This window comes from Capra hircus (assembly GCF_001704415.2).
Source record: "Capra hircus breed San Clemente chromosome X unlocalized genomic scaffold, ASM170441v1, whole genome shotgun sequence".
NCBI classification, from domain to species: Eukaryota; Metazoa; Chordata; class Mammalia; order Artiodactyla; family Bovidae; genus Capra; species Capra hircus.
This window is the reverse complement of record NW_017189516.1, coordinates 12103928-12115588: the sequence shown is the minus strand read 5'-3', so window position 1 is coordinate 12115588 and position 11661 is coordinate 12103928. Positions and strand designations below refer to the sequence as shown.

General features: G+C 49.3%; 1 protein-coding gene across 4 annotated transcripts; it reads right to left on the bottom strand.

The window, feature by feature from the left end:
• Positions 1-577: 577 nt before the first annotated feature.
• On the bottom strand, positions 578-5337 carry PJA1 (praja ring finger ubiquitin ligase 1). 4 transcript variants are annotated; one of them, XM_013976424.2, is made up of 3 exons: positions 5192-5328; positions 2614-2808; positions 578-2049 (listed from the first exon to the last, which is right to left on the bottom strand). In XM_013976424.2, the coding sequence occupies exons 2-3, from the start codon at positions 2739-2741 to the stop codon at positions 1020-1022; spliced, it is 1158 nt and encodes a 385-aa protein (XP_013831878.1). In that variant the 5' UTR covers positions 2742-2808; positions 5192-5328; the 3' UTR covers positions 578-1019. The 4 variants fall into 4 exon arrangements, with proteins under 4 accessions (XP_013831878.1, XP_005700770.1, XP_017899424.1 ...); XM_005700713.3 differs by having other exon boundaries at positions 578-2808; positions 5192-5337; XM_018043935.1 differs by having other exon boundaries at positions 578-2802; positions 5192-5326.
• Between the last annotated feature and the right edge of the window lie 6324 nt (positions 5338-11661).

Here is an 11661-nt window from a genome sequence, read left to right as displayed (position 1 = left end):
AAAATGTATAGTCATTGGAGAGAGAGAGATCTGAAGCCAATATGGCCAAAGGTTCAAACCTGTTCACTTTGTGTGGGTGGGTACCTCTGTTTTTCATAGTACTTGTCTGGCATACATTTCTCTGTTCCTTTTGTGTCACTGTGTTAATGTATACAATCAGCATACAGTTTTAGTTTTTACCCATTTCCTCTGAGACTTGCTTTACTTTCTGAGACTTGCTATTTTCTAAAAGAGAATTTTAAGTCCTTCACCTCTACAGTCTGTTTGAATGTGTTCCTACCATCATTATTTTTACTATGCTTTTTCACTGTTTCTTTCCTTCTCATAGACTGACAGAATATTCTTTACTCAAACTTTGTCCCTTTAGTAGTTCAACAGCCATACACTTTACTCCTACTTTTAGAAATAATTACCCTTACTTTTGTTGTTGTTGGAGTCAGTATTTCCAATGAAACTAATTTTTTTTTCCTAGTGGGAACACCAAAAACCCTATTTTGAAGGCAAATGCAAGAAATCAATTATAAAGTCACTTAGTACCACGGTTTTAGACGAAACCAAACAATTCCACTATACCATGTAAAACCAAAAGGAGAACTTTAATAAGCTTTTACGGCACTGCAATTACAGGAACATTAACCCATAACATGCAACAGAAATGATGATGCCTCTTGGACAAAGTTAACAGATAAACTTGACATTACAATCAACATCAACATGTTCTACTGAAAAAAAAAATGCAACATTTCACTGCTCAGGTTAGAAAATGCATTTTCTTGCTGCAATCTCAAGTAGCACTTAGAAAATTTGGTTTTCCCTTTCTAACCTCTAAAACACAGTATGATTTTTGTAATGCAATCATACACAATCATTTTCACACTGGAAATAATCACAAGGAATCAACAGGTGGAGATTAATCGACTGATTGATTTCATTGCAATGGTTAATTTGGAGAGGGCTCCTGCAGTATTGTGGATTTCAGATGGGGAAAATCATCAGACCAGGAATAAAGAGCCTTGGTCTTAAAGTGGGGGAGGGAACATGCAGCGGCACACAGGGCAGGTGCCTGACTTCTGAAGCCAGATGGACACACAAGGCTTGTGGAAATAGTGGTGGCATGGCAGCTCCGTCGCCACCTCCCCCTTCGCATATTCACTGCAACAGATGGGGCAACACATCTCCTGCCCCACCGCACTGTGATCTTCCGTGATCAGGATCTCAGGAAGAGTGTCGATGCTCTCCTTGCTGGCTGGTGGATTGGCCACCTCCACATCCACCGCCAGAGACTCCAAGTGTGCCAAGGCAGTTTCCATTGCCTGGGCCAGGCGTTCTTCAAGTGCCATGTATGTGAGGAACTGAGGATCCACGTAGGAAATGGCTTCGGCTACCCCCAACCCATCCGCAAACCCATCAAAGAGGCTCCAATCCACTTCGAGGTCTTCACTGACACTGGAGTCATCTTCAAGGTTGTTGTTGCCATCCAGCATGAAGACACCAGGCTGCAGAAACTCCTGACCAGAATCATTATCCCCCTCGCTGCTGCTCTCGTTTTCATTGTACTGGAGCCAAGGAACTTCTCCTTCTTCGGGGGATGTCCTTTCCTCTTCCTGGAGAGAGGGCCCTCGAACTTCTTCAAGTTCATTGCTGCCACTGCTGCCAGCACTGGCACCAGCATTGGCATTCACTCTGGCTTGCTCGGCTTCAAGCTCTTCTTTTCCTGGCAGAGTCTCCCAGCTTTCGCCGCTGGACGACAGATTTTGCTCCCGACCACGATACTTGCGACGCAGAGCCGCAGTCCACTCTTTGTCACTGTCAGAGTCTTCTTCAAAGTATTTGTAGTAGTCATCGCTGTATGTCCAGAAGTCGGGGTCGGCCATGGTTCGTCGCCGTCTAGGCACCTTTTCGGGCTTCACTTGGTCACTCCTGGCTTCCCTCTTGTCTTCGGGGTACTTCGGCTCAGGGTAGCCACTTGAACCCTCACCTCTGCTCCTTCTTGCCAGGCCATCCAAGCGGCCTTCATCAGCGCTGGCAGTCTCCCTCCACCTGGAAGTGCTATGTGGCATATCATCATCATCATCGGTATCAAAAAAGATTTTTGGTTTCACGCAGTTAGGACTTGCCAGATTTCTGATTTTGGGCCTCACCACCGGTTCCTCTGCGCTCTTTGGAGTGTTTTCCCCACCACAAATACTCACAGGAGCCCTGCTGGGACATGCAGGTAAATTCGGCTCCTGTCTCTCCCTCTCCAGGTTGTTGCTGTTTGTGACCACCTTGCCTTCAGCAGAAGACGGCTGAGAGGCCATGCTATTTGGCTGCAGGAACTCAGCTCTGCTAGCAGAGGACCGTGCTGCAGGGGCTGGGTCTAACTTGTCAAGCTCCTCTCTCACGTCATGGTTAAAACTAGAGAACTGTGAGGCCACCCCAGCCAGAGACCTTGCCCCCTTCTCCGGGTCATACAGCTTCTCATCTTTAAACTTGCCAGTTTTCCCTCTCACTGACACTCGCTCAACAGGCCCAGCCCCCTCCTCCTCACTATCATCTGCCCCGAAACAGTCAACATGTCCATAAGCCATTCCTCTTCTGCTCCCCGAAGCCCTGTACTCTCTGGGCGGGTACCTGGAGTAGTCCTCATTATCAGCATTCAGGCTGGTTCCTGAGCTCTCGCTGTCATCCCAACTACGACGAGTGGTGGAAAACGGTGATCGGCTCCTCTTGGTGGTTTGACTGGGGGCTGATCTGTGCATTGGGACTTCAGATGGCGTCTTTCTCTGCCTGGAAATCCTTTCTTGCTGGCTTGTGGATGGCCTGAAACTGACATAAGCATGCCTTCTTCCATACCTCCTGCCTGTATTGGACTGATACCTTCCTGCTGGCTTGGGCCAGATAGGCTTGCTAGATTCCTGACCCATTTGCTCTATTTAGGAGGGTTTCCAACATGGATGGGGATTGAGTGGGAAGGCTCCTGCTCCCTGCACACACTTTGGAGATGGAAAGGTCAAATCAGTTCAAAATAAAGGAGCAGGGAGATTTATTTTCACTTCAGCAGGTAAAGAAAAAAAAAAAGAATAAGGGGCCTTTAAAATTAGTTTCACTTTCTTCTAAGGCCTGGAATAGCATTCAAGTGACTGTCAGGTGTAGACCTGGAACACATTTGTAATGTTGGCAAAATGATTACAAAACTGGGTTTGTAGGAAAGCCAGACTTATGGGAGAATCTGATGGAAGATGGAGGGTGACTGGACGTTCAGAAGGTGGGCAAAACACTGGAATTGTGCCAACATGGGAAGAGGAAAGATGGCTGTGGTTTTTTTATGGGGTGCCTGCATTTTTCTGAGCCCTGTAGACATACAGGAGAAATGCAAATTGGAATAGAGTGGAAAATATAGATCACCATCACTATGTATGTGAGAGTGCCTAGTGTCTGTCAGGAGCAGTGGGACGGGTAGAAGGGGACCAACAATCATGAAGAGGAAAGACTCCTGTGTTTGTAAACGGAAAGGGCTGGTGACAGCAGCATGGGAAAAGGCATGACTGTTGGGCAGAATGAGACCCATTGTGGATGTGGGTATGAAAATGACAGGCATGGTGTGGCTTCAGAGGAGAGGGGCATGTGAACATATGGCAGAAAGAGAATGCACATGTGGTTCTGATGTGTGATGGCTGGAGCTCTAGGGAGGGATGCCTATGTTTATGTGTCTGTGGCAGGCCAGGAGTATAGTGGCATTGAATGGAGTGTCCTCCGGTTTGTGTGTGTGTTCATCAAAACGGGAGGCAACAATCGAGAAGTGTCAGTGTGAACAAATGCATCAATGGGGAGACATCACTGGAGAGGGACATGCATGTGGCAGGTGGGTGGGCACCAGCAATCAAAGAGCATCTGTATTCATGGATGTGGCGACAGGAAGGGGGGATGTTCCAAGATAGGGATTTATGTGAGTGTGAGTATGTGCATGGCAGGGACCAGTGAAAGAGGCTGTCTAGACATATGTAGCAGACAGGGAGCACCTGAGAGGGGTATGGAAAGAGCGTGTGGGTGAGTATGCATGTTAAGTGGTGTAGGGAAAAGGAGCCAGCAATCCAAGGATATCCTTATGTGTGTCAGTGGCAGGCAAGGGGTAAAGCCTCACAGAGAGTGTGAGTGTGTGTGTGTGTGTGTGTGTGTGTGTTGTGTTGTGTGCTCACCAGAGCATGCAGAGGCACAGGGAGGAGGGGAGGTATGTTTGTGGAAGGTGGTGAGAGGCAGGAAAGGCACCAGAGGGTGGGAGGCTGTGTGTCTGTCAGTCATTCTGTGTCTCTCTCAGGGGAAGGCACTGGGGAGTGTGACAATGTCTGAGAGGGTGTCTGTACATGTGTGTCCAAGCATGTAGGGGGGAGGGGACACTCAGGAACCTTGAGTATGGGGGGCAGCGGTAAGACAGCTGCATTGGAAGGTTTTGGGCATGCGTGAGTGCTTGTGTGTGTGTGTGTGTGTGCGCATGCACGCACACGTGCATGTGCGCCCGGGTACACACACCCGTGTATGTGCGAGCATGTGCGTGTGTGTGTGGGCATGTGCGTGTGTGTGTCCCTGTGCGTGCACGCAAGACACTAGGATGGGAGGGGTCGGCAATGTCATAATGAGAGAGAGGGGAACGTGTATCAGCTCAAATGGTAGATCCAAACCAATGCGGCAGAGAAGGGGGAGAAAAGAAAGGGAGCGCGGGGATACAGTTTTCCCTGGGAATGATTTGTTTTTCTGACAGCATTTCTTTTCCTGGCACAATATATTTGCCTAAAAATCTTCATCCTTTACCATTCATTAAAACAACTGCAAAATGGGGAAAGGCCACGGGTCGCTCCACAGAGGAGCCAAGAAGGGAGGCAGGAGGAGAGGGGAGGACAGGCACAGAGGGCCGCGACCACCACTCCCCTCTTGAACAGCGACTCAAGCCACCAGAGCGGGGGCCGGGCCATACGTAAGGAGCCAGGGATGGAGGATGAGTCCTAAATTGGGCCAATGGAGGACACAGGCCTCCCTCTTTGGTCAGGTCCCGCGTCCGCCCCACCCCTTCCCGAGGGGTGAGCCCGAAAATCTGTTCGCTAGAGCCCCCCACCCCCACATCCTTACCCTGGTGCCCGGCCACTCGCCCTCATGCTCGGCCACTGGCCCCACCGTCACGTCTGAAGAGATCGAGGAAATAAAGTCTTTCACTCACCCAGTCGCGACCCCGCACGCTCTCGGGAAGAACAGATCTCTCGGACCTCCAACCTCCACGACCGCCAGAGCCGCTGCTCCTGGGGCTCCAGCTCCTCCCCCTCCAGACAGCAGTGGGGCAGGCGCGACTGCGGCGGCGGAAGTGATTGTGGCGTCGCGGCGGCCCGCCCCCTTGATGTGGCGGGGGCGGCAGCTGCTCTCAACAAATCAGGGTGGGCCCGAAAGCATTATTTCATTTGAAATGATGAAATCGTCAAGGATACAGAAAAGGACAGCGAAAAATGTAACCAACAGCCAGCTGTAACAAATGTTAAACATTTAGTCATATACCCTTCTGTTCTGGGGTTTGCATGGTTGCTGTCCTTGCTGTCTGATATAAAGTGAAAGCTGCAAATTCCTTCTGATTCATTCCGATATGAAAGTAATCATATTAATATACCCTATCCTATGTCCTATGTTATGAGTTGTAGTGGAAGTATCACTGTATTTAGGGTTGTGGTCAGCAGAAAAATTTTTAACCTGGTGGTTGAAGCAAACTGAACTGTTTATCATACAATTTATTGCTGTTAATCGAGCTTCTCTATCCAGAAGAAATGATCAGTCATTGCAGCACAACATAGCTTCACGTCCTTATAATTAAATTGCCCTTTAAAATATTATAGCTATGCCTTTTGGATTTACACAATTTTACTGAACTCCAAAGTCTTTTTTATATATCGCGCTTTACATGTATCTCTAATACTTGCATCAAATGTAAGACTTACCTTTGTTCACGACAATAGCAAAGCTTTGTTCTTTACTGGGAATAAAATACATAATAGAAGAACAGGAGTTTTAGGGGTAATAACAGAATAGAAATAGGATGTATAACTTTCAAACCATTGAAGAAATAGCATGTAGAACAAAGGAAAAAATTCATTCTTACAAAACGCAGAAATGGGATGAGACGCAACAAGAAAGTATGTTAAAAAGGGAGGGGGGGCAGAAATAAATCCAGGTATGTCAGTGTGTACTAAGGATTAACGTCTCCCATAAAAAATGTAAAAGCAAACTCTCAAGTTAAGCATTTAGTTTTTAGAAATCCAATTATATGCTGTTTATATGTTCCACCTAAGGCAACAATAAGAATGGAAAAATATATTTTCCAGTGAAATATCAGCAGAAAGAAAGGAAAGAAAAAGGTAGAGAAGGAAAGATGGAGGGAGGGGAAAGAAGAAATTTTAGAAAGGAAAAAAGAGAAGGAAAGAAGGAAGGAAAGAGACATGTAGCAATGTTGATATCAGAAAAATTAAGAACTCAAAGTAAAAAGCATTAAAAAAAATCATGTTGTTTCATTCACCAAGAAGATATAGCCAGTAAAATTTATACACCAAATAATGTAATTGTAATTTTAAAATACATGCATTAATATCATTAGAAATATAGAAATCAGAAAGTCTGCAATTATAGTGGAAGACTTAACCACACTTGTTTTGGTATAGATAGAGTGAATAGACTGCAAAATAAACAGGAATATAGAGAGATTCCACAACCCAATTAATAAGCCTCATCTAATGTATATGTACTTTTGTACTCAAAAAATTATGTATTTTGTTAAAATATTTCAAATATAAAGTACAGAGAATAAAATATACATTTGCCCACATGTACCTGTTACACAGACCAAGCACATTTTATTTTGTTTGGATCCTCAGATTCTTCTGTTTTTTAAACAAAATATTACAGTTGAATCTCTCACTTTATCCTATTCATCTTACCTCTTTTTCCCAAAAAAGAACCATTTGGAAGTCTCTTTCTTGTGCATGCGTTTTCTTTTTTTATATGTATGTATTTATTTCTTACCAATATACATTATTATTTCATGTATTTTACATTATGTGAATAGCATAATAAATACATTCAAAGAAAAATTTAAATATTATTATTTTCATTTAATATTTTTGCCCAGTTTGAAGGCTATCGCTCTTCTTGGGCTCCCCTCAGAAGTGATCCACCTTTATTCTCCAGCTTTAGACTCTGCTGATCTGGGAGCAGGTGTAGAGAAAGGGCTTGGAAGAAGGCTGGCCAGGACCCACCAGCTCTGGGGAGCAGCAGCCACCCCCCAGCCCCCCACCCCACCACAAGGCTGGTCCGTTCCAGGGGCCTGATTAGAGGCCAGTGCCTTTCCTTCCCCATCCCAGTTTCTTGTGTCATCTAGAGCAGGAGAACTCCCTCTGACCACTGGATGTGCTACCACTTCTCCTTTGTGTGCACTGGGTACTGTGTGAATAAGTTATTGCTACATTGCGTCCCTGTGATAGATAGGCCTTTGTGAGACACTTTTCACCCTGTCTGTGCTGGACAGAAGGCAGGGAGTCTTGCCTGAGTGACTTCTCACAGAAAGCTCCAGAGGTGCTCAGAGCTGATAGCCTAGGCCTGGTGTTGCTATTTCATCGGCACTCAAGAATGTCAATCATTGTGGTCCTGCCAATCATCTGTGAACTGGGTATCTGTAAACAGATAGCCTTCTTTTAAACAGAACACTGAACCCTCCAAGGACTAAACAAAGAATGGCTCTGGAAAGATAGTTCCTAGGCGGGCAGGGGCAATTGTGCCCATGTCACTAACTCAGACCCTTTGGTTTCATCCTCCTTCTTCAAGCCCTGTCTCTATTTGATTCCTTATATCCAGGCCAGTCCTGCTGCTAAGTCACTTCAGTCGCGTCCAACTCTGTGCAACCCCATAGATGGCAGCCCACCAGGATCCCCCGTCCCTGGGATTCTCCAGGCAAAAACACTGGAGTGGGTTGCCATTTCCTTCTCCAATGCATGAAAGTGAAAAGTGAAAGTGAAGTCGCTCAGTCGTGTCTGACTCTTAGTGACCCCATGGACTGCAGCCTACCAGGCTCCTCCATCCATGGGATTTTCCAGGCAAGAGTACTGGAGTGGGGTGCCATTGCCTTCTCCAAGGCCAGTCCTAGGTTCATTCAATTCTATGCCTGTCATTTCCCTCCCAGATGCATTTCTTATCTCTACTCCTGCTGCTGCTGGCCTTGTTCAGCCTCAATACCTCTTACCTGGACTACTAACCAGTCTCATAATCGGTTTCCTTGCCTTGAGTCCTCCCAACCCACCCCCTGCCCCACCCAACCTAGTCTCCATCCTACAGCCAAATCAATCTTCTAAAAATGAAAACCCGATTGTGTCACCTCCTGCTGAAAACCTTTCAACCTCTCCCATGGTGCTTAGTACCCTTGGGATAAAGTCCAAACTACTTAGCATGGCACCCAGGGCCCTTCATGATTTGGCTCCTGCCAAATCTTCAGCCTCATTTTTGGCATTGCTCCCATTTCACACCTAGTCACAATGAACTACTTTGCAGATTTCTGAGCACGCCATTCTTGGCTTTGCTCCTAGGCCTTTACACATGACATTCCCTCTGCCTGGGACATCCTTCACATCCTTCTCTCCTATCTGTCTAGCCAACTCTTACTCATTTCTTAAGACTTGGACTAAACTCCCTCAGCCCAAGACACATATTTTACTGCTGTCTGTGTCTCTGATGCCTAGTACAGTGTCTGGAATATAACAGATCCTCAGTAGATGTTTGCTGAGTAAATAAATCCATTTACTCAGCGACCCCATGGACTGTAGCCCACCAGGCTCCTCTATCCATGGGGATTCTCCAGGCAAGAATACTAGAGTCGGTTGCCATGCCCTCCTCCAGGGGATCTTCCCAACCTAGGGATTGAACCCAGGTTTCCTGCATTGCAGGTGGATTCTCTACCATCTGAGCTACTAGGGAAGCCCAATAAATGAATGAATGCTTCCCGACTCAGTTGGCTGTGTGCAAAATCATCTCTGACAGATGCTGGCAGAGTTGATCAGTCCCTCCCTCTAAGGAGGGAGCCCTCTCTCTGTCTTGCATATTATCCTTATTATACTGGGTTGCAATTCTTTCTCTAAAATTCTGCCTCCCTAATTCAACTGGGAGCATCTCGAGGGCAGAGCCATGTTTGATCCATATCAGGCTTCTACCTAGCCTGCAGCATAATACTTGAATAAGCCTCCCAAACACCTGACAGTTTTGTCCCTTGTCTCATATTCCTTTACTCTCTTCCCCACAAATTCTCACCACTAATACAGCCAAATTGTCACACTTGTGGCTTCACAACCATACAAAGCTCCTCCTCATCCCTGAGACTTTTCACCTGCATCCTCTTATTTTATATGCCCTTCCCTCCCACCCACTCAAATTCTGCTACTTCTTTAAGAACCAGCTCAAAGTTTCCCTCCTCCAGAAACCTTTCATGCATCCATCCAAGCCCACCTCTGAGTAATGCTAATGATGCCCAACCATCTCATTCAGCCCTGGGCATCCCCTCATGTTACTCACGGGAAAACCAAAACTCAGAGAGAGAAAGAAGACTCTCTAAAGGACACAAAGCATGTGCAGTGGTACATTACCTGAACCCAAGTCTCTAGTCCAGGAGTCCTCCCAATAACCAAAATATATGTCTTATCTATATTTTCCTCATGAAGACTACAGTTTCCTTGAATGTAAGACCATCTTCCACCCATTTATCTTTCCAGGACTTAACTGGAGTGTTGAAGGCTCTAGAGGTTTCTCTCTTGGCTTCATTGGTTACTAGCTGTGTGACTTTAGACAACCCAACCACTCTAAATCTCAGGTTCCTCATATACAAACGAAGATAAGACCAATGCCTATGTACTTAGACTGTTGTGAATATTAAATGAAATGATGAATATAAAGTGCCTAGCACCTAGTATATACTCAACAAAGGCTATTTTCTTTATTGTTGGTATTCTTAATACTAACAAATCCTTGCTGGTAGTGGTTGATCAAAAATTGGAGGTGGGAGTTACTGGGGTAGGAGGCAATGAGAAAAGGAAGCAAACAACCAGCTCAGTCTGAAATCTGGTGGAATCCAAACAAGGTTAGTGGCGCGGCAGGACGTTTGTACGTCTGAGTTCCTAGTGCCATGTGACTATGAGGGCCCCAAGCACATGGTTCCATTCTGGCGGCGTAGCTTCCCTAACTCTCTCTCAGCTATTCTCAGCAGTCTGTAGGGGGAGCCAGGAAGCTAGGACAGGGAGAGGTTGCTGGAAATCTTACTAAGGGCAGAAACGACACCCCATCGCTACTCCCCACTGTCTTGCCCCTCCAGGACTCTCTCCAAGCTCTGTCCTCTGCGGTAGCTTAGCCGGGAGCTGTCCTTCAGCACCAGAGGCCGCCTTGGCCTCAGGCAGGACAGCGAGGGCGACAGCGGAGTTAGAACAAGGGACTGGTCCGATCCGCAGCCGGCTCCAGCGTCGCCTAGTCACGGGAACGGGGGCGGCGACCCAGGGTGGCAAAGAGACACTGCGAAGGTGCTTCCTGCTTTCTGCCTCTAACAGTCACCCTCAGAAGTCCCCTAGCCCTCGTGGGGGAGTGAGCGGCCGTTACGGGGACGAAGGCGGGCGCCCAGGTCTGCGGGGGAGGGGGAGCGCCGGGGCCTGGGACTCAGCGTGCGGCGTGTGCACGCGGGGAGCGGGCGTATGAACGGAGGCGCTGAAGTGAATGGAGTTGGGGGTGGACTGGAAACATCCCCAAACAGCACAGGCTGCAGCCGGCTGGGGGGCGGGGGGGCGTAAGTCCTGAGGCGCAGGCGCAGTCGGGGCCCCAGTCCCGCTCCCTCCTCCTCTTCGTGGCTCTTTCTCCGCCCCACTCCCCCCGAAACACACTCGCACACGGGCTCTCAAGGTGTTCTCCGCACAGCGGAAGATGGCGACAGACTGAGGGGGCATGGCCAGCGGGAGCCACGGGGCCGTGCCGCTCGGCTGCCGCCACAGCGGTCCGAACGCGAGGCGGAAGCTAGAGGCGCACTAAGTAAAGCCCCGCGTCGGCGTCCGGCGCCTGTGGCGCCGCGGAGAGCTAGGTGGCCCGCCCGAGCCGGAACTCCGGAAACGACGGGCGCTGAGCCGGAGCGGAGCTGGCCCCGGACCGGCCCCGGCGAACAGCCAGAGCGCGAGCGAAGCCCGAAGGGCCGGGCAGCGGGCCGGCCGGCGGGCCTAGGAGGGCGCAAGCGAGGCAGGGAGCGGTGCGGAGCGGGCGGCCGGCGGGCGGGCGGGCGGACGGGCGGGCGGGAGCGGAGCGGCGCGGGGCGAGCGAGCTGAGCGGAGCGCGGCGACCGGGCCCGCACGGCGGCGCTGAGGGGCGCAGAGCTGCGCCGAGCCGAGACGGCCGGAGCGGAGTGCTAGCCGGGCGGCCGCCGGCGCGGAGTGAAGCGGCGCTGAGCTCGGGGCAGCTGAGGGGCCCGACACTATGAGGAGTGCGGCGCTGCCGCCTCAGCCGCCACCGCCCCAGTGCCCCGCACCGCCCCCCGCCGGGACGCTGGGCAGTGCCTAGCGGGCCGGGCGGCCGCGCCCGGGCGGCGAGCAAGGAAGCGCGGGACGGGCGCGAGGACGGCGCGAGAGCGCCCCGCCACTCCGG